Consider the following 22,769-nt stretch of genomic DNA (forward strand, 5'->3'; position numbering starts at 1 on the left):
TTAATTGAGGCTCGTAGAGGATTAGGGATGAAGAAGGAAGATTACTTTTGTTGAGCACCTGCTATACATCCATTTTATAGTTTATTTTTCTTAGCTCATTTCATCTTTTTAACAGCCCTGGAAGCAGTTTTTATTATGTCAGTTGTAAATATTAAGAATCTGAGCCTTCATGAAGATTGGGAACTCCCCTAAGATTTAAAAACCATTGGCCCAACCTCACTTGAGTCTGGGGCTTGAATGTACACTATTTGGTTAGGCTTTAAAAAACCCAAGCAGAAAATTTTAATTCCAGTTGGAGCCTGATCTTCTTGCCACAAACAAATGGCAGAAGCTGATATTTATCCTCCCTGGAGGGTTGTACGTACCTTCACACAGGCCTTAGAACATTCTTACAGAATTGAGCTCACAGTCAAAAATAATAGAATATACAAAGAAACAAACCACTAGAAATGACAGTCAACAAAAACAAAAAAAGAGTAGAAATAGATCTAAAAGGACTTCAGATTTTGGAAACATGGAATACAGAATATTAAACAGGTACCTATATAATGTGTTTTTAAAGTAAGAGGAATTGGGGGGGGAAATGAATGAAGAGTATGAGACTACAGAAATGAACAGGTAGATTTGAAAAAGATGGAACAATTTTTGATATAAAAGTGAATTATTTGACTTTAAAAGAAAACTCACTGGAAAGATTTAGCAGTGGATGGGCACCACTAGAAACGGAATTAACAAACTTTACGATAAATCTGAAAACATTGCTGGAAGCAGGAACAAAGATATAGAAAATATGAAGGAGAAACAAAAAGACATGGAAAGGAAGTAAGGAAGTAAGAAATTTTCACACACACACCCCCTTTTGGTAATTAATAGAAGAGAAGACAAAAAAAAGTATTAGTAAGTATGTAAAACATCTGTTGGAGCCTCACATTTAATAACCTCGATCTAATAAACATATATGAAAATATATATCTAACCATCAGAGGATACATGTTTCTGAAGCATATGTAGAATGTCTGCAAAATGACCATATATACAGTCATGAAGCAAGTCTTAATCATTTCAAAGAATTGGTAGCATACAGGTTTTCTGATCATAATAAAATTATATTAGGGATAAAAAACAGTTTAAAAACCACAAATCTTGAATTAGAAATAATAGAAAGTGATAATTAAACAAGGAGATGCTACTTTATTCCTACTTGTTTGATAAAATTTTAAAATAGCAATATAAGTTGTTGCAAGAATACGTAGCAACAGGAATTCTTACATTGTTATGGGAGCACAAATTGGCACAATCATCTTGGAAACAGTTGGGTATTATCTCTTCAATTTGATTATTTGCCTGCTGTATGACACTGGTGCCTACCATAGGGAAACTCTGGCAAGCGTGCTTTGACGGCGTGTACAAGAATGCCTATAGCAACCTTGTTCCTAAGAGCAAAAAAATGGAAAAGACCCAGATGTCCATTGTGGAAAAAAATAGTTCGAAAAAAGCAAAAATAAACATAGCAATAAAGTAACATTATGTAGAAAAGCAAGGGAATAATTTGGGGGGCTCTGTTTTTTTGAAGTATAGTTGACTTACAGTATTATATTAGTTTCAGGTGTACAACATAGTAATTCAGTATTTTTATAGCTTATACTCCATTTGAAGTTATTATAAAACATTGGCTATATTCCCTGTGCTGTACAATGTATCCTTGTAACTTATTTATGTTATACATAATAGTTTGTGCCTTTTTTTATTGAGCTATAGTTGATGTGCAATATTATGTAAGTTTCAGATATACAACTTAGTAATTCACAGTTTTTAAAAGTTATACCCCACTTATAGTTATTACATAATATTGACAGAATATATCTTTTTAAATAGCGGTTAAAGGCTACCCAGACCCCTAGAAGATGGGATTGGGGAGGAAGGCACTTGATGGGATTGGGGAGAGCATAGTGCCCTTTTAAGTATTCACTTCTGAATACTTTTAATCTTTTATTACATATACTGGGAAAGATGAAAAAATTTTAAAAGAAAGCAACAAATAAATGGTAATATGAGATTTAATTTTGATGGTCATTGATTTAAAAACTTTCTCCAGAATTGTAGATATTTATACTGGGCCCTCACCGTGCACTACTCCTAGGTTGAGGATCCTCATTCTATTCACACTTCTGAGCTGCTACTTTCTGGGTCAGGTTGGCAGCATGGAGAGACAGGAAGAGAGCAGAGGCAGGGTCTTCTCACTAACTGCACTCTGTGCAGGGAAATATCGTGTGTCAGCTCAGAATCATGAATAATGTGAACAAACAGGATCAGCATTATTCCGCACCCCACCCCTCTTTCTCTCACTGGGGACAAACCTTCGTATGAGTATTTCAAATTGGTGTGTTAACCAGTGCTTTTAGAGCTCATAGTTTGTTGGAATTATGAAAAAGAATGGCAAAATATTCATACCATAAAGGTGGTATCTCTCATATATAATTTATGCATATGTATTTATATTTTTATTTATTATATTACTTTACATGCATACACATGCATATATATGTACACACACATCTAACTGGGGAGAGATTACTTGTTCAAAAGGTGAACAAGTTTCTAAGAGTGAGGTTGCTCTATATTTGCAGGTCTCGAAACTGAGCTGGATTGAGAGAAAAATGGCTGCTACTCTGTTTGGAAAAATACCATCCTCAACTGTACATGAAGCTTTGCAGAATTTCCTTAAGGTATATTATATTTTGTCTGTCCATTATTTCAGTGTCAAGTACAAGGGCCATGTGTTTCTTATTTTTTTATTTAATATGATCTTTTTTGTTTTATAAAAAGGGAGTCAGGACCTCAGGAACTTAATTTTTTCCGGTGTCACATAATGACAGATCAAAGACATGAATAAAGTCTAAGACTGCATTATCACTTCACCTTTTTTCTACCACTGAGAATTATTCCTCCAGATTAAATTTTATAAGAATATAGATCATAGTGTATTTAAGGTAAATAATTTATAAAAGGTGTTAATTAACAGAAACTTGAAACTCATTTATTCGCAGTATCAAAGTTATTATTGTGGGATCAGGTTTTCAGGACACTGCACGAAAGTCCTTAAGGTGCTAATGCACCTCAAGTAGTACACAGATAAAATCAAAAGTGGTGAGAAGCACAGTAATACAGAGATAAGGATTGCAAACTCTGGAACCAGAGCGCCTGATTAAATCCCAGTTCTGCCTCTTACTGGCTGATTAGCACTGAGCGAGGTACTTGATCTGTCTCCCAATTTAATCAATAACACAGAGATAATAGAACCTGATTCTTAGTGTTGTTGTGAAGATTACATAAGTTAATGCAATTAAATGGCTTAGAGAGTGTCCAGCACCTAGTAACTTCTCAATAGAAGCTCACAGAATTTTAACTTCATTAAAATGTAAACACCTTGGCAAGCCATCTTGGGGACCTCGCCATTCAGCCACGACTTAGAATCTATGTGAAATAAGTTCCGTGATATTTGTCAAGAGGGTGGGAGGGCATCGGAATGCTTCTCCCTGTGTTTCCTGCAGCAGCTGAGGGTACTGAGGAACCTTAATATTGTTTATTTCTCCCAATCTTAAGTGCTTCGTCTGGAAAGGGGGCCTAACAATACCTACTTTATATGGCTTTGGTGAAAATTGCATAAAATAGTACATGTAATTTTCCTGACCCAGGTCTAGCACATTAAGTGCTCTAACGGAAAATAAATACTGCTATTATTTTGCTCGTATAACAGGTGAGATCTGGTTCTCCACAGCCTCAAAACATCTAGGGAGGTGGTTTTAGACCAGGAGTCGTCTGTGAATCCCCTGTTGGAATTCTTTCAAACTATAGCATGCTTCCCATCTCATCCAAAATTCTAGCCTGATTCCCTTGGGCAGTGGTTCTTAACCTTGTCTGTAAATTAGAGTCATCAAGAAAGCTTTAAAAAATGCTAATCCAGGCCACAACCCAGACTAGTTATTTCAGAAACTCTGAATATATTTAAGTATAGTTTATATTACAATATGGTGTACCCACTTTGTGTGTGCTGTTCAGTGAAATTTGACAAATTTATATACTCATGTAACCACCACCATTTCAAGGACACTGCCATCACCCTTGAGAACTATCTTTGTCCCTTTGCTGTCAGTTTACCCTACCCCCGCCCTAGGCAATGGCTGATCTGCTTTCTGTCACTATAGATTACCTTTGCCTATTTAAAAAGTTTATATAAATGGAATCATTGAGTTTGTACTTTGTATATCTGACTTCCTTTGCTCAGCATGATGTTTTGAGATGCATTCATTTTATTGAGTGTATCAGTCGTTCCTTTTGATGGCCTAGTAATATTCCAGTGTATGGATATACTACAGTTTGCTTATGCACTTAGGTTCTGGTGGACATTTGAGTCGTTCCTAGTTTGGGACTGTTATGGTTAAAGCTTCTTTGGACATTCATATGTAGGCTTTTGTGTAAGCATGTTTTAAATTTTCTTGAGTAAGTACCTAGGAGTGGAATTATGAGGTCATATGTTAAGTGTCTTAAAGCTTGATCAGTGTTTTTAAAGTTCTCGGGGCTCCATGTGCAGCCCATAGCATGGTTGAGAACCACTGGATGGATGGATGTAGTAGATGACAGGTGTGGCATTGTCGGCCACCCAATGTCACTCCCTGTTTGCAGTCATATGATCCCTGAATCTTCCTTGGAGGTTTCACAGGCTGCACAACTTTCTTCTGTGTCTTGATGTGACAGAGGGCTGCTGCATATGGTTATGAGATGTTTTAAAACAAAGCTAATTTATTCAACAGCATTTATTAAGTACATACCTAGTGCCAAACAGTGTCAAATGTAGGGAACACAGAAATGACCAACACAGCAGCTGCCTCCAGGGAACTTGGACAGCCGAGACCAAGTAAACAAGTACAGTATTTCCTGCCAGGTGTTGTGACAGTGTTCTTCGAGCCTGGGTAGGAACTGCCCCTTCATGAGAAGATTCTATTGGGTAACACTACCTCCCCTGTTATTCAGCCAGAGCCTTTGGCAAAGGTCAGAATCTACTCCATTTTAGGATTTAGGTGGGGTTAATTGCCTGCCTGTGTCCTTTTTTTTTTTTTTTTAAACCATGAGCACAAAAAGAGATGTTCTCATTTATGATCATTCTGGTTAATTAGATGTAAGTGTTAAAGTGTATATGTAGAATAAAATGCCAACCTTAAAGAAATAAACTGCTTATGTGAATAGCTGGGGCAAGTTATCCAGAGGGGATTTTGACAGAACAGAACTGGGGCAACTACTGGCCATAGAGGGTGCAGTCAAATAAAATTTAATCTAGGTCCTCCCTTTTTTTTCTTCCAGTTTTATTGAGATATAATTGACATACAGCACTGTTTAAGTTTAAAATGTACAGTGTAATGATTTGACTTTACATACATCGTGAAATGATTATCACAATAAGTTTAGGTAATATCCATCATCTAATATAGATACAAAATTAAAGAAATAGAAAAAAATTTTTCCTTGTGATGAGAACTCTTAAGATTTACTCTCTTAACTTTCATAACATAAGCAGTGTTAATTATATTATCATGTTGTACATTACATCCCTAGTTCTTATTTATCTTATAACTCAAAGTGTATAACTTTTGACTGCTTTCATCCAATTCCCCCTCTTCCCACCCTCACCTCCTGCCTCTGGTAACCACAAATCTGATCTCTTTTTCCTGTGAGTTTGTTTGTTTTTGAAGTATTATTGACGTACTACACTATGTTAGCTCCTAGTACACAACATGACTCGATATTTCTGTACATTTCAGAATGATCATCACCATAAGTCTAGTTACCATCTGTCACCACACAAAGATGTTACATAAAATTATTAACTATATTCCCTACACTGTGCATTTAATACCTGTAACTCATTGGTTTTGTAAGTATACACAATTTTTATTAGCATGGCTCAAGAAATGCACTTAGTAAAGTCAAAGAGTTAAAGTGCAAATAACTGAACAAGAGAGAGGGAGCAGGAGGACCAGAACCTATCAGCACCACAGATGGCTCTACAGGACTTTCAGGGCTCTGGCCAGGACTGAACTTGACAACTTCCTTCCATCTGTCAGAGGTCTTGCTGTTTTTGCCAGAAGGTTCTGGGCCAGATCCACACACTGTTCATCCACTTGGCCTTAAAGAGTTATACCCAGTCTGGCTTCGTCCCAGCCCAAGAAATTTTGTCTTCCTCCTCCTCCCAGGACCCTTCTGTTGTGGATTCTGCAGAGAGTAAGTGGCCTTTACAAGGGATTTGCTCTCGTGAGGTGGTGGAGCACTCCTCAGCACCCTGGGTCTTGCTTTCCCCTCCATTAGTATCCATCCTTAAAATGTGTGTGTATCCTTTAACTCAGCAGTTCAACTCCTGGGAGTCTCTCCTACACACATAATCACATACACACAAGTATATAGGAGCAAGTGTGCTCATTGACCATTATTAGTAATAGTGAAAAATAAGTCTAAATGTCTAATGGGGAGTGCTTAATTTAATTATGGTATATGTGTGGTATGAAATACAGCTCTTAGGAACAGTGAGGTAGATCTGTCTGTACTAACGCAAAAATGTATCTGTGGTATGTTGTAGGGGGAAAAAAGTTTTGGACCAATACATAAGAAATGGTCCCATTTAAAACATTTTCTTAAAAAAATTAATTATCTTTTTCTTTTCTTTTCTTTTCTTTTTTTTTTTTTTCTGGTTTGCCTCTGCTTGGTAAAAGGTCTGTAGGATGCATTTGTCAAAACTGTTGATAGTGGTTACCTCTGGGGAATGAGATTATAAATGAGAATAAAATTAGAACAGAGAAACTTTCACTTTTTAATTTTGGAAATGTCTGGTTTGTTTGTATGTTGTGAAACAAGCAATTTTTGTAAAATTTTTTAAGTATCCTTCTTCTCTTGGGTTCTGCATCTGGGGCCGGGGTCAGGTTGGGAGCTTCCTTGCATAGGCCTTTACAACAGCAAAATCAGGCTTTAATGAAAAGATTTACTTAGATTCTAAGAAGAACTCCCTAGTAGCAACACCATATACCTGATAGACTTTTTATTTACAGAGATAAAGAAAAGGAACTGGTATGTATGATGAGGAGTAAAGTACCTTTGTGATACACACATATTAAAATCTGCAAGGAGGTCTGCTACTTGGACTAGTTATTTTAAGCATCTGTCTTTTCTTTAGAAGTACTTGATGTGAGGGACTGCAGATATTATTCAGTGCACATGGAACGTGCTGAAATCACAAGAAATCAAATATTAATATAGTGGAAGATGCTTGCCATGGGATACCAGTCACGCTTTACTCTCATTTCCTAAAGAGATTGTGAAATGTAGGGACTTGTCCTGGGGAGAGTGTATTAGCAGTTGTTTTGTCCCTCAAACGAAAAAGGAGAAAGGATGGGGAAGGGGAAGTGAGAAAGATGGTTATACAAAGGAATCCCCAATCCTAAAGTATCTCAGTACTTTATAAGCTTTATGACCATAAAAATTCTATTTTAATGGATAAGCTCAAAAGCTGTATTTCCACCCAAAGGATACTTGAGCTGATAAAATGATTCGGATGTGACACCACCAGTGTAAATTCTTAGGGAAATTTGGTTAATATTTGATCTATTGAAATATATCCCCTTTACTTGTTGTTGTTTTAATATTTCTCTGTCATTCTCTTTTCTGTCTTCTCTTGAATCAGGTTGAAGAACTACACCCTGGTTTTTCTAAGTCCAATTACATGTACTTGGCCAAGGTAATGAAGACCACTGTTTTAAGAGCACTTCAAATCCATTACATAAAAATGTGACTACCCTTCATATCGATTATTCTTCACTTCTAGTGTTATATCGATCTTGAACAAACAGATGATGCTGTGAAGTTCCTTAATCTGGCGGTGTTGCTTCCTTGTGTTACCAAAGAGGTAAGTCCACACAGTGATGAGGAGTGCTGTTATTGTATCAGTACTAGCCCAGCCTCAAATATGAACTGGCTTAGGTACATCTGGAGCTTTCATTTTGACTTGGATTTAACATGTACTGTGAAGTTTTTTAAATTGCTATAGATAATCCTTCACCAGGAGACTGCTTGTATCTTTAAGGGACATGCAAATCATGGGCTAGCAGTTAAAAACATGCTGATGCTTGTCAGACAGCAGGAAATGGGAGAAGCCCCACGAGGAAGGATGGAGGACAGTGTAATTCTGGGGAGCTGGTGATCAAACTGGGATAGGCGGCAGACAAGCTAGACAGGCTGTCCACCCAAGAGCAGGAGCGTCCATGTGGTTTCCGTGTCGTCGGTCCCCAGCACACAGCAGGGTGTGGCTGTCCAAGGTCGTGAAGATTAAAAATATGTATTAGCAGTTTCTTGGTCTTTGAACAACATTTATGAAAAAGAAACTATTGCATTGCTTCTCGCCTTTTTATTCAGTAATTCGGGATTCTGGATGTGCGTCAAGTTTCAGGAATTTCACAGCACTAACCGCTCAGTCTGTGTTCGTATATGCTGTTATTGTGGGAACAAAAGGGAACAGATGTTTTCTTGCTCCCTCCTCATGCCACATCAACATTATCATCCTGGGAATCACTCTGTTGGGGAGAACAGGCTCCAGCGTTTTTTGTGAGCAGAAACATAAACCTGTGACATGCCCACCGCCCTCTAGGAGCTTACAGCCTTGAAGAGAACATAGGTAGTTATGTTCCAAGTAGCTGGAGCTCAGGGTAGAAAGCTCGAAGTGCTAAAGGAGGTGCTAATAATTGATCCTGAAAATATTGAAAAGGGAGAAATTATTTTCACCTAGAAGAGATTAAGGTAGCATCAGAGGTGGACTTTGAAAGATGTACAGAATGTGGAGGTGTGGGCGAGGCATGTCGCAGGTCATGAACAAAGGCACAGAGGTGGAAAAGCAAAGGCTGGTTTCCCCGGAGTAACCAGAGTGTTCAGGGCAGTAACAGGAAGTGAAACAAGACCTGGCCAGAAACTCCCAGGTTCGGGGATGCCCTTGTCTCCAAACAGGGCTAATCAGGCCCCCCTGGGCCTCTTACACCTGCACAGGGGCTCGGGCTGCTTACCTGTTCGGGATTTCCACGAGGTTCACTGTCCTTCTGACTCATCCCTCCCTTGGTTAATAGGGGTACAAAACAGCACTTGTTCTCCAGAACACAGTTGGTGTGACTTGTTCAGCAGAGAACAGAGTTTGTCCCTTTGGTTGCTTGCTCCATATTGGTGGTTGGGACAGTTCTGTCTTACATCTCTCCTGAATGATGTCAGTTTGGGTTACATGCAGTCATTTTACACTGAGTGTGCATTCTTATTAGAATATGAGATTCAAATACAATATGATAATGAGGTTTGACTTGCAGATGTTTAGGCATACTATTTAGCTCTCTCACAGGAGGGCTGATATTGACAAGCTTCAGGGTTTGATCCTTGTCCCTAGGCCTCCTCTCTCCTTTCCTCCTCCCTGCCTCCTACTCCTATCCTCCAGGCTTCAGATGCTATGTGCCTGCCAGAGGTCCTCATATTTGAGCTCTCCTCTGAGCTCTAGACCTGATTATCCACCGTCCTGCTTGACACCTCTGCTTGGATGACTCATAGACGTCTCAGACTCAGCTCGTCAACTTTGCATCTGCTCTTCCTCCATCTTCCCTATTAGTAAAATGGCACCTCCATCCACCCAATTAGGAAAGCTGGGAATTATCCTTGACACCCTCTTCTCCCAGGCATTCACCCAGCCACCAAGTTCTCAGTGTTCCTCTTCTAAAACATGCCCTGAGCTATCCAACTGCTCGTGCCCTGTCTCTCTCTCTCTCTGTCTCTCTCTCTGTCTCTGTCTCTCTCTCCCCAGCCACCACTCCACGCAGGGCTCCACCCCCTTTCACCTGAGCCACAATCTTGTGAGCATCCCAACTGGTCTCCTCACAGCTTCTTGCCCCCTGCCCTGTCATTCTTGGCTCTCGATATCAGCCAAAACCACGGATTAAACATAAACCTCATATGTCATTTCCCTGCCTTAAAACCCATTGCTTTTAGGATGAAGTTCAAAATGTTAACATGCCCCTCAGGGCTCTGATCTAGCTCCTACCAATCTCTCAAGCTCCGTTATGTTCCCCCTCTCGCCCCTCCTCTGCACTGTGTTTTTCTTGCCTTGTACCCTCGGGTCATATTGTTCCCTCTCTCTTAAACATTCCCGAACAACCTCGCCCCTCCCTTCACCAGCTTTATTCCTATTCATCCTTCAAGCCTCACCATAAATGTCATTTGTTCAGGAAAGACTTCCTTGACACCCCCAGGCAAGAAAGTGCCTCATACTTTTCCTTCATGTCATTTAGCACAGTTGTGATTACATAGTTAATTTGTGTGATTGTTCCATGAAAGTAGCAACTGGGTGTGTTTTTCATTACGCTCTCCTACTGCTAAACGTAGTGCCTGGCATATAGCAATGACTCAGTAAGTATTGGTAGGAAGACTGAAAAGACTGATAACTATACAAATAAAAATAATACTGCTACTAGGAATAATAAATAGGACTGATAATAAGTGTAACTAAGAAAGCTGGACAGTGTGGAAATATGAATGTAATAAGCAAAATGGCATTAGCAGGTATTCCTGTGTTTCTTATTTTTTCCCAGTGATGTTTCTATTTGTATTCCTAGCAGTTTTTTTTTTTTTAAAGTGGTTCTAATACTGTTAAGAATACCTCAGTTTCTTTTCCAATTAGACAATAGGATGAGGCGAGTTATCAGTCTTTCCAGATTGCAGTGTACCCCAGCAGTGATTTGCTGACCCATTTGTTCATTTCCAAAATGTCTAGCATCGGCACTCATTGCAACGAAGGCGACCCAGCCATTGGTTCTCTCCTTCCTATGAACTCGCATAACATACGTGCTTCTTCCCGGGGCACTTGCACCCCATTCCTGGCATCACAGTCATTTGTGAACACAACTCTGTCCCTATCAGGGAGCGTGGAGCTCATCACACTGCACTGAATATTGGGAATGTCAGCCCTGGGGCCTCTAGAGCCCAGATTCGTGCATGTAAGCAGCTTTTCAATTCCAGAGTCTGAAATTACAGTATTTTATTATTCATGTGGACTTTTCTTGACCCTGAAAAGGTAATATCAGGTCCTTTTAAAAAGGAATATCATTCCTTCAGAAAAAAAAAAAAAAAAAAAGAAGAAGAAGAAGAAGAGAGAGTCCTGTGTCTGAGGCAGTGTGAGAACGATCACTGAGTGAAATACCGATGACCCCGGCAGCCTGGAAGTTATTTGCCTGGAGGAGGTATCCAAGTGACTGACTTGGAGCACACTGAGAAAGCTCAAACATAAATAACACTGTGTAATACTTTGTGTTACAATGAGGGATGTGCTAATCTGGTAGAGAAAAAACTATTTTAAAATTGTTGTAATATTTTGAAGTGACATCAATTGCTCTTCTAAGACAGACTCCTATAGGATAATAAATACAGTATCCCAGAAACAACACAGGAGGGAGAGGACTCTGGGAGTGCAGAAAGTAAAGAACCCCTTCATATTTACCAGGTGCTTATGATTGTCTTGGAGGTTGCCTGTAGTTTCAAGTCCTGGGCTATATTTCCGAACTGTTCTATGTTGAGAATTATTACTCTCCTTAGTAACCACTCATAGTAATAAAATCCTCATCCTACTTTAAATGTTCTGTCTTAATTACAACTTCATATTTGATTATCTTAATTAAGACATCGATTTTTCATATAAGTTCAGAAAATATAATTAGTCCACAAACGTTCACCCTGACTTCCTGTTGTAGAAATGCTACAGCTCAGAGGGGTGAGTGGGTCACTTATGAAATCCAGCCAGGATCTCATTTGCTAGAAATTCTTATTTGCCTATTTCTTTCTGGTTTAAACTTATTTCTTGTAGATTAGTTCATCTGTGTTATCCATGCCTGGAGAATTTATTCTTCCTTGTACATAAAAAAAAATTAATTCCTTGTACATAAAAAAAAATTAATTCCTTGTACATAAAAAAAAAATTAATTAAGGCCACTTCAGAGTGGACAGACTTTACTGCTGTCTGAACAGACATTTCATGAATTATAGGCAGAAAGTGTTACTCTGTTTACACCCTCCTGTTTCTGCTCTTTTGTCTCTTACCTTCTATTCATCTGCATCCAAAATATATTATTTCTTAAGCTTTCTCAATATATAATGGCCTTAGCTGTGTTTTTAAGTTGATCTTAAAAACACCTTAAAGAAGTTTCTTAGACTTTCTTGTGATTAATTTTCTTAAAATAACTGATGCTATAGCATCAGTTTGAGATCAGTCATTTTTAACCAGTACCCAATCTAGTAAAGTTGATACTTGATAATCATTACCCAAATGCCAGGAGTATAATGATTTAATATCAATAAACCTCTCTCTTATTTATCAAACAACATTGATTTATTTTCTCAAAACGTAATATTTTCTGACACTTTCAGATCAAATTATTCTCTATTTTTGAATGTGTGTCCTTGAGTGAGTGAAAAAGATTACCTTTATTCATTTGTATTACGAATCTGGGCATGCTTTTCCGGAGGCTTGGGATACAATGAGAAAAAAATCCTGTCTTTGCCACCATGAATTGTGTAGTCTAGTGGGAAAGGCACACACTGAACACATAATAGCCCTAAAGTGTGGTGAGTGTTATGGAAAGGAAAGCACAGAGATTTATGAGAAAATAAAACTGATACTGCAACCTGAACTAGGGTCTCAGACCTCCCTGAGGTTTTTATAGGTAACCTGAGATTCTAAGGAAATTAGAATTTAAACCCAATGCTTTAAATCTTTAAGATTTTCTTGGGGGTGGGAGGCTTGTTAAAAATACGGATTCCTGGCCTTTTTCTGGAGAGACAAAGAAGCTGTGAGCTGCAGAGTGTGGTGACAGCACCTCACTATCAGTGTGATCTCACTCAAGTTTCCGTCCATTCGGTTCTGCTCTGCGGGCTTAGCGCTCAGACTGTGCCCTGGTGGGAAAACAGAGGAAGGCAGCTGGTGGCTGAGTGCTTGGAATTGCAACCAATGTAACAAAGACTTTAACTGGAGATTACACTGAAGGATCAGCACAGAATTCATGTGTAGAAGAATGAATAGATGGGTGGATGTAGACAAACCTTTATCAGCCTCTCGTCTCCTCAGTAGCAGAAGTTTCACACCAGAGAGAAGTTCTTTGACTATAATGTTCACTCATAGCTCAACACTGACACATGTGTTAACTCACACTGGAGAGAACCCCTATAAATGTAATAAATGTGGGAAACATTTTCACCAGAGTTACCTTTTGTTCGTACCAGAGAACTCACACCCAAGAGAAACCCTTTGTGATCATTATGGAAATGCCTCCAGTAATAATTCATCTTTCAAATGACATGAGTGAATTCCTACTGCAGAGAAACTACATGAGCATCATCTACGTGGTGAAGCCTTTAGTTGATGCTCTAACCTTAGCCATCATGATGCAGTGTACACTGGAAAGGAACCCTAGGGATGTAATGAATGTGGAAGAACCTTCAGCCTCAGCTGTAACCTTTATAGACACCAGACACCAGTCTACACAGGGGAGAAATGCTGCAGCCTTCAGCCAAAACTCAAGCCTTAGTCTACACAGGAATCTCAGAGTCAAGCAGGAAGGGAAGCAGCAGATGTCTACCAGGAGGAGGAAGCCATATGGGAAATACCAGATAATTCATGTCAGAGAAGCAATTTGATGAAGTAAACATGGGAAACCCATTACTCATACAGCAACATTCCCGGACACGTGAGGATTTTCACTGTATCAGACAGTCTCAGTGTCTGAATGAAGTGATCACACATGTCCTGGTCAGCCTTAAAGTCCTCACACTTGGGAATTCCTCAGGCCTCAAGTCAATGTAGAAATTCCTTCATCTGGAATTTATATTAAAAAAAACTTGCACTGGGGAAAAAACTTATTAAAAATAAATACCCTTTAATACACAATTCAACATATAATTAGACTTTTGCAAATGACATATTACTGAAAATAATATGTGAAGATGTAGAACTGTGATGTGTTCTTGGAAACATTGAATGCAGAATTTGATAAGATGTAATAAACAATGAGATACCCACCTCTTCAGTAGATTAATAAAAGTTGTTGATGAAAAATCTAATACATGGGTATTTGTCTTTAAAAAGTTGTGAAACATTATGCTGAGTAATTGGGGCATTTTTCCTTTACTATATATCACGTTGACTAGTTGATCAGTTTCCATTTTTTACGCAGCTTTAAAAAGACTTTGTTCAGTCAGAAAACAATTTTTAATATAACTGAAAAAAATGTAGAATACAAAATAATGTGTCCTAATTATTCTATTAGTATCAAAATATGTACCCACATGGCAAGGGTGAAGGGAAACACGGACACATAAACACACACTTCTAAGTGATTCAAATATCCCAGATGATACTGATGCAGGTGGCATACACGCCATATTTATGAAATACTAGAAAACAAACAGAGGCTTGGAGTTGAGAAATATGATATATAAAAGCACTGAATCAAGTTTACAATATGGCTGAAATGCTGAGTACTTGAGGAGAGAGAGATGAGAGCCTTATATACCCTTTCCTTACAGGCAAGAGAAAACCATTTTTGAGTGTCTTAAGCAACAGGTAACACAGAGATTGTTTTAGAAGGACACAATAGCAACCATGTGGAGCCTGACTTGGACTGGAGGGGAACAAAACTGGAAGTTAGAATACCATTTAGGTAACTACTGCAGTGATACAGATATGAGATGAGGACCTGGACTAAGGTGACAGCAGTAAGGAATGCAGAGGACAGGACAGATTCAACAGATTTGTGGGTATTGTTCTCTACAGAAGTTGGAGATTGAACATCCAGGAGATGGAGGGCTCAACAATGACATCTTGGTTTCTGGCTTGGGAAACTGACCAGGGTAGATGGAGTTACCCTTGATGGACACAGGGAGGATTGGTGAACCGGGTTTGGTAGAGAAGGCAAGTTCAGTTTTGGACATTTTGAGTTTGTGTGTGTGAGATTTTCAGATCCATTAAGTGATTGAGTATTTGGCATATAAATGATATTTGAAGCCATGAGTATGGCAGAGATCACCCAGAAATGTGATGTAGTACCTGAAAAGCAGGGTGTGAAGGATCACCCCTGAGATACACAGCTCTAAATATATTTACAAAGACTTTGTTCAGTCAGATGTACTGGGAGGAAGAGGAACCTAAAAAATGAGATTGAAAGAAGTGGCCAGAGATGACAGGGCCTCAGAATCCAGGGGATGGTGGAAGTGGTCAAACTCTGTCAGACACTCTAGGGAAGTCCGGGCTGGAATGAGCACGTGAAGTTAAGGATGCCCATGTCATTGGTGCTCTCCACCCGGGCTATTTCAGTGGAACAATAGAGGTGGAGACAGAGAGCAGAGCACCAGAGGTGAGAAAATGCAGTCCGTACCTGCAGACACCCCTCCAGTAATTTGATGGGGAAGAGAGGAGAGATGTAAGGTAGAAGTTAAAGCAGTGCTTGAGTTAAGAAACAGTTTTATTTTAGATGAAAAATACAGGAGCATATTTAAATAATAATGAGGAAGAGCCAGCAAAGAAGGAAGGATTCAAGCAAGACTAGAGAGAGGAGATAATTTAAAAGTCTCCTGACAGTAGTTGAGCTCTGCCTGAGAAAAAGGGGAGGGGGGAGATTAAGTCAAGGAAGAGAAAGCATAGAAGGGCGGAATTAGGGTGAGCACCAAAGAGGATTAACGGTCTGAGGGGCGTACGTCTTGGACAGTGTGCCAAAGGAAAGCATGATTGGAGGTGGTGGTTTTAGTTGGGATTTTTTTAACTAAAAAGCCCTGCCAGTGACCTCTATTCATAAAAAAAAAAAAACAAACAATTAAAGACTTGGGTGGAAACCCTGGGGAGGAGGTAAAGTGGGAGGGGTGGCATGTGTGTTGGCAGTTGGATTGGGGGGTGATTGGAGGAATTCTTTGTGGTGCCTGAGTGCGAATAGTGCTAAGCCCTGATCTCAATTTTAAATCTTTTATTGTAGTTTGAGCATATTCATTTCTTTAGACATCTAGTTGAAATAATTCTCTCATCTATATCATTCATCTGTAAGAAATTGATTCCTAGATATGGGACATTTTCACTGAGCTCCAGTTTCTAACCACTTATTTAACAGGCATTTATTTAGGGTCTTCTAGGTACCAGGGACTGAGCTATCCCCAGAGTTACAAAGATAAACATGAATTACGGCTTTTTATATGTTCTTTTAAATAAAGCATTACTATTGTCCTAGATTCATTAACCATATTTTCTCACAGCCTTCAAAAATATTGATTTGATAGAAGGTAGACCCCTACTTGATCAAACGCTGCAATAGAATCAGTGTATTAATGTTTATGATTAAAACTATTGAAGAGCTTCCAGTTTTTAAAAAATCTAGCTAACAACTACTTTGTCCAGTTTTCCTCATCTGTTTATTTTAAATGTGTTGAGTTCCTTCAGTCCTTTTGGATAGGTGCTTAGTAAACATTTGTTAAACACAAAAATGCATAGGAGTAACCCTCCATCTGAATTTATTTCCACTCTTCCTAACTTCCACACTAGTTTCAAGGAAATAACGTGTGTGGAGTCCTATAAAACATATTAGATGATTTTTAAATCTTAAATATAAATGACCTGATAAAGTAGGTAGTTTGGATCTTTCAGCAGAATCTCAGATTTCTTCAAATCCTGCTACTAGGACTAGGACTTCCACATGTTACAGATGCAGCAGAAAACAGTGTTACCATTAGCACACCAGTAAGTCCCGTGTGGGCACGTGGAAGATGCTCTCCTTCCTGGGTCCGCCCCTCCAGACCAGCTGGAGGGAAAGCCTGCAAATTGCGCTCGACGTCGTTTACGTGCTCAGAGGTCTGAATCATGCCTGGCCTGAAGAAATGAATAGTTTCCTTGTAATATTCTTTCAGAAAGTATCCCCTCATTCAGCATAAGTCTGTTTCAAAGTACCTGGAGTATCAGGATGAATGTGTGAAATTTTATTGTATATTTGTATTTTCTTTATAGGATAAAGATGCACAGAAAGAGGTGAACAAAATAAGCATTTCCTTGAAGAGGTAAATAAAAGAACTTGCTCTTCAACAAATCAGATGTGGCCTACTAAAATGTAAACTAGTCAAAGTTGTGGGGTTTTTTAATTAGCCTTTTTTGTGTGTGTGTGTGATGTAAGGGCAATGTGCTCAGATTTGAAGGTAAAACCACATTTCTGCAGACTGCATTACATTAGTAGCACTACAAAACTAATCATGTTATTTGGAGAAATTTATTTCTGGTAATGTCATTACAAAATGATCTTTAAACATGTATGCTTTACATTTTTCCTATCAATAAACTACAGTCTTCAGAATATTTCTTTAAATAAAATATTTAAATCAGTCCAATAAGATGAACCCTAGTGAATGCTTTATTGCTTCAATGGAGATTTCACAAAACAAAATAATTTGATATGGATGAAAAATGGAAAAACTGGGCAAAGGACATAAACAAGTTGTTGGTAGAAGAGGAAAAATAAAAGAGGAAATATATTGTAACTAGTAATCAGAGAAATATGAATAAAATTACAGTAAGATTCTGTTTTACCATCCGATTAGCAAAGATTTTTTTTTTCTTTCAAGAAACATTCAATGTTGGCAATAATGCCACGAGGTAGAACATTCCCATATGCTGCTGCTGGGAGGCGTTTTGACACAAACATTTGGAATATCTAGTCTTTAAAATGTATTAAGTCTTTAATCTTGTAATTTAATTTCACAGAAATAACCCTAAAGAGAAAAAGTATACAATTATTTATGCATAAATGTTCATAACAGCATTATTTTTTTGACAGCAAAACACTATGTCCAACAATAAGAAAGCAGTTAACCATATTAGACTATAACTGCAATAGTATATTATTTTGACATTAAAAATAATTACAAGAATGACATAGGGAGATGCACAGAGCATCTTAAGTTCAAGTGCAAGACATAACAGTATAGGCACATGATCTCAACTATATGAAAATGTGCATAGAAAAGCAGCTATTGGAAATACACTAAACTGGTAGTAGTTCGTATTTCCGTAGAGTTGTGTTTGATTTATTGTATTTCCCAATTTTTAGTAATTAAAATAAAAGGATTTTTTTTTAATTGAACTTACCTAGCAGTGATTTATAGATTCCCTGCTACTCTCTAACCAACCTTATCCTGGAAATCAGGTCAAAACTTAAATTTCCTGTTTGCTATCCCCAAAACATGGACACACACTTATACTCTCAAAATTTCAAGCCCTGACCAGTTAAGCAAACTGAGCTAATTTCTCTCTCGTCTTTTATAACGGCCCATCAGGATACCTAAATCAATCCAACTGACTCTTGCCCAGAGTCTGACAGCTGATCTAACACTGAAACTACCAGTGGAAAGGACGTGAGTTTTGCAGGTACCCTCATGGGTACACGGTGTCCACCAGGCTGTTACCTCTAACAGCCTGTCTCTAGACAGCTAGCAAATGTGCAAGTTGGGACCGGTGATTCTGGCAACAGCAAACGAGTAGAATCAACCACATTGTAGGCTTTGTAGGAGCAGCTCATTCCAGCAGAGAGCACTACAAAGACTTCTGCTAAGAATTATGAGAAACGTCAGGAACGCTCTTCGTGACTTGGGTTGTAATTGAAACATAGCATCTAATCAATCTTACCTGTTTGGACAAAATTCCTATTTGGCCCCTATAGTCAAAATGTCTTTAATGGGCAAGTTGGTGTCTTGCTTGAGTGATCAGCTTCTGGATGAGGACTTGACCCAGTAGGAGTGCAACATTTCTAAAAGTTACTTGAATCTTTAAAATACTGGGAATTTCTGACACATCTGACAAATTTTTCAGTAGGATGTTAATGGGGGAAATTTCCCTCCTCATCATGGTAATGCCATATCCACTTCAAATTAACATCGAAGCCCTGCTGTGTGCTCTGTTCCAGGGTCACGCCTAGTCATAGCTAGTCTTCATCAAGTTATATAATCAAAGGATCTATGTGTGATGAAGCCAACTAAAGACAGTTTCCACATTAAATCTCCCCTCAACCCTTTTAAAAAGCTGAGTGGTTTTTTTGGATGGCAGCATTATGTGTAGATTATTACACTTACTCCAATGAATTTCACACAAAGTGAACCATGTGAACTCTTTCCTCTCGATAGTTGCTTCACTCACCACTCATCCTGCTGACCTGCGAGAAGACAGAATAGCTGCAGAGTGTTTCTGAAACGATTTCTCCTGGTGGGTCACTGAGGCCAAGCTAATGGCATACCCTCCACAAAGTACACAAACTCCTACTAAACTTTCAAGAGACTTGGTGCACAGCTTTGGAAAGGCGGAGTTCCGATCCAGAACTTTTGAATATGTTCGATTTCAGAAGATAATAAGGTGCATGTTAAAATTTCTCATAAAACATTAAAGAAGCAACTTAATGTTCCACTAAAATTTTAAGAGTTGTCATGTCCTTATAATTTGCGATGTTTTCTTTCTTACTAGATACTGAATAACCTTCATCGTAACATGAAAATCTCTGTTGTGCCTAAAAGCTGCCAAAAAGCTTCTCATTTGGTCATTTTCGCATACTTTTGAATTACAAAAAGCAGTGTTAACAGGTGAATGGGATCATAGAGATAATCTGCTATACCAGCCTTCTCGTTTTTTTTTTTTACCGATAAACAGTTCAAGCTCTGCTGCATAAGTAACACAAATGGGCTCAGAAACCTGGTGAGTGGCTGAGCCAGGACCAGGTCCCAGGTCTGGGACTCTTAAGGCTTTTGCACTCTTCTTGAGTCCAGAGCCTCTTCCATTTAACTAAGTAGAGTCCAATGTGTTTGGCATAGACAGCGGGTGTAGGAGGGAGGGAAGGAGGTCTGAGAATGGGTAACATGCATGTTTCTACCCGTTCTAAGTGCTTTGCCTGTATTAGCTCATTTAATCCTCACAGCATCTTTCATGTATCTTGTTTTTGGGGCTGTATTTAAATATTTTGCGTAACCCAAGGTCATAAAGATTTTCTCCTAAAAGTTTTATGATTTTTCGTTTTACGCTTAAATCTGTGACCCATTCTAGGTTAATATTTGCATATGATGTGAGTTGTGGATTGAAGTTCATTTATTGTGTATGGAAATACACTTGTTCCAAGCACCATCTACTGAAAAAACGATTGTTTCTCCACTGAATTTCCTTTGCACCTTTATCGAACATCAGTTTTCCATTTATGCATGGGTCTATTTATCTACTTTCTATTTTGTTCCATTGATCTATTAACAGTAATAACGCCAATACCACACTCTATTGGTTACTGTGGTTTTATATTGTCTAAAATCAGATAGTGTTATTCTTCCAAGTTTGGTCCTCGTTTGTAACTTGTTTTGGCTATTCTAAGTTCTTCGCATTTCCATGTGAATTTTAGAGCCAGTTTTTCAACTTCTAAAAAAAAAAGATCTAGCTGGAATTTTGATTGGCATTATGTTGATCAATTTGTCTCCTCAACTAAAGGAGATGTGGGACTCCTTTAGGGTTTCCCTGCTGTGCACCGCTGACTGGAAACTCTGCAGGCAGTGATCTGGGCAGTTGTAGGGCTTGGCTTTGTCTGTTACTCATCTCTCAGGGATCAGTGTCCTTTCTTTCCTGCTGACCAATATCTTGAAAGCAATTGATTCATATACCTTGTCCACGTTTGGGATTCTGAAAGACAGAAATCGTGATTTGGGGAGTTGTAACTGCAGCACTTTCCAGCCCTATAAACCGTTATTTTGTACATAGCAAACCCTAACATATTGAACTTCTTTTTTAAACATTTCTATAATATTCATCTATAAAATAAAGCAAGTCGAACAATTGCACTATGAAGTTAGTTACTTAATTGGACTCTGGTTAGAACTCTGAGGTAAATTTTTGTTCGGTTTTATAGAACATTCTTAAATTTTGGCCAATAAAGTTTGCATATGAAGAATTAAATTATTTCTTTCCTCCTTCTTAAATACTTGATATTTATGTATCCCAACTGATTTAAAATTGGGAAACCTGATTGGGGAATAGTCTGCTGAGAATTACAGGTAGAAATAGCATTGGAAATTTTTAATGCGCCGTAACTGTGCCTCTAGCAAAGACCTATTTGGACAGCCCCCTCCAGTCAGGCGGCTGCGGTGGACTGTGGAATTCGTCAGGAGCCTAAGACTGTCCTATTTTTTAAAGGTCCCAGTCATGAAGATAGCAGTTTTCCAGCCAAGCTACTGATTCGGTTATTTATTTATTTTGTCTCTTTGTTTGAAATGCATTTTATTTCCTTAGTGTTCTTCAGTCCTAGGAGGTCGGGGTACTTAGCAATGGTAATTAATCACATATATATTGAGCTAATATGGGATCATCCAAGGTCTGATCCATGTTTGTGAGCCTCAAGCTTATACAGTTTGGAGAATCATTGAGAAAAAGAACACAAAAATACAAAATTAGGTATGAAATTAACTTTCCTTAGAATGAAAGAGACATCACAACCAATTATAAAATTTTAAAAGCTGACAAATGTCACAAATATTACAAAATTTTTTTAAAAAATCATTATTTTCATTAACTCTGAGGCATACCTCCAGGGTACTTTTTTCCTATATTTTGCCACATACTCTTTGTTCACTTTGTCGAAAGACATTAATTTTTTTTTAACATCATTGTCTATAGAGAGAACAGAGGACGGCCACTCCTGCAGCAGCTAGTCCAGCTCTGCCCAGCCTTAGCACCTGTGGTTCCCAGCCCCGTTGCACCCCAGCTGCGAGTAGGTCCCCGGAAGCCTTGAAGCCTGGACTGTGGTGGCTCTGAGCAGGGGACCAAGCAGCACCTTATTCATATCTTCCCTGGAGTGCAATTCAGGGTCTAGAGTGTAGGCCTCAGAAGTGAGCTATCCACCAGGGTGTGTAGGGGACCTCAGCCTGCACAGCTCCTCAAGCCTTCCTAGTTGGGGGCTGGGGCTTCTCTTAGGAGGATAGGCAGGGACAGGAGCAGGAGGAGGTGGGCGCGAATCCATACAGGTGAGGTCCCCTGAGTAAGAGCAGGCTAACTCTGGCAGGAGGGTATAGCTCAGTGGTAGAGCTCGTGCTTAGCACACATGAGGTCCTGGGTTCAATCCCCAGTATCTCCATTAAAATAGATAAACCTAATTACCTCCCCTCAAAACAGACAATATGAAATATTTTTTTTTAAAAAAAGAGCAGACTAATACCAATATCTCGCCATCTTCTTCCAACTGCTGACAGCGTAAAAGCCGAAGTCCTCAGCGAGGCTTTCAGGATACCCGTGCTCCCACCCGGTCTGTCTTCCAGCGGGCCTCCCGCCGCCCCCACGTCCCCCATGCACGGTCTGTGTTCCAAACCTGCCTCAGATGCTTCTGCCATCTGGCTTGGGGTTTTTTTCGTCTTCTAGGGCCACCTTCCCTCCCCCACGTCCACTTGTGGAAATCTCCCTCCCCACTCCAGGCCTGGCTCCAGTGAGGGAAGTTCTCCCACGAAACCTTCCTGATGTGCATGACTTGATGTGCTCGCTCCCTCCTCAGAATAGCAGGGCACCTTGTGGTCCTTTAGCCCAACCACCCGTAAGATCTTCAGCAAGGCCAGGCAAGGACCAGCCACCGTTCATTTACCTTTGTGTGACCTGTCTAGCTCTAGGTACTCAAGTAACGTGC

General features: G+C 39.1%; 1 protein-coding gene across 4 annotated transcripts in view; it reads left to right on the top strand.

Moving 5' to 3' along the window:
• RMDN2 (regulator of microtubule dynamics 2) overlaps positions 1-19,540 on the top strand; it is a 58,069-nt gene extending 38,529 nt beyond the window's left edge. The window contains exons 8-12 of one of the 4 annotated variants that reach the window (XM_074378737.1): positions 2,628-2,726; positions 7,727-7,780; positions 7,868-7,948; positions 17,096-17,145; positions 18,415-19,221. In XM_074378737.1, the coding sequence (XP_074234838.1) occupies positions 2,628-2,726; positions 7,727-7,780; positions 7,868-7,948; positions 17,096-17,145; positions 18,415-18,496 (366 nt within the window). In that variant the 3' untranslated portion in view covers positions 18,497-19,221. Of the gene's footprint in view, positions 1-2,627; positions 2,727-7,726; positions 7,781-7,867; positions 7,949-10,837; positions 14,858-14,884; positions 17,037-17,095; positions 17,146-18,414; positions 19,222-19,257 lie in introns of those variants that run through there. The other 3 variants (XM_074378738.1, XM_074378739.1, XM_074378740.1) reach the window with 3 other exon arrangements.
• Positions 19,541-22,769: the final 3,229 nt, after the last annotated feature.

This window comes from Camelus bactrianus, chromosome 15 (genome assembly GCF_048773025.1).
Source record: "Camelus bactrianus isolate YW-2024 breed Bactrian camel chromosome 15, ASM4877302v1, whole genome shotgun sequence".
Taxonomy (NCBI): Eukaryota; Metazoa; Chordata; class Mammalia; order Artiodactyla; family Camelidae; genus Camelus; species Camelus bactrianus.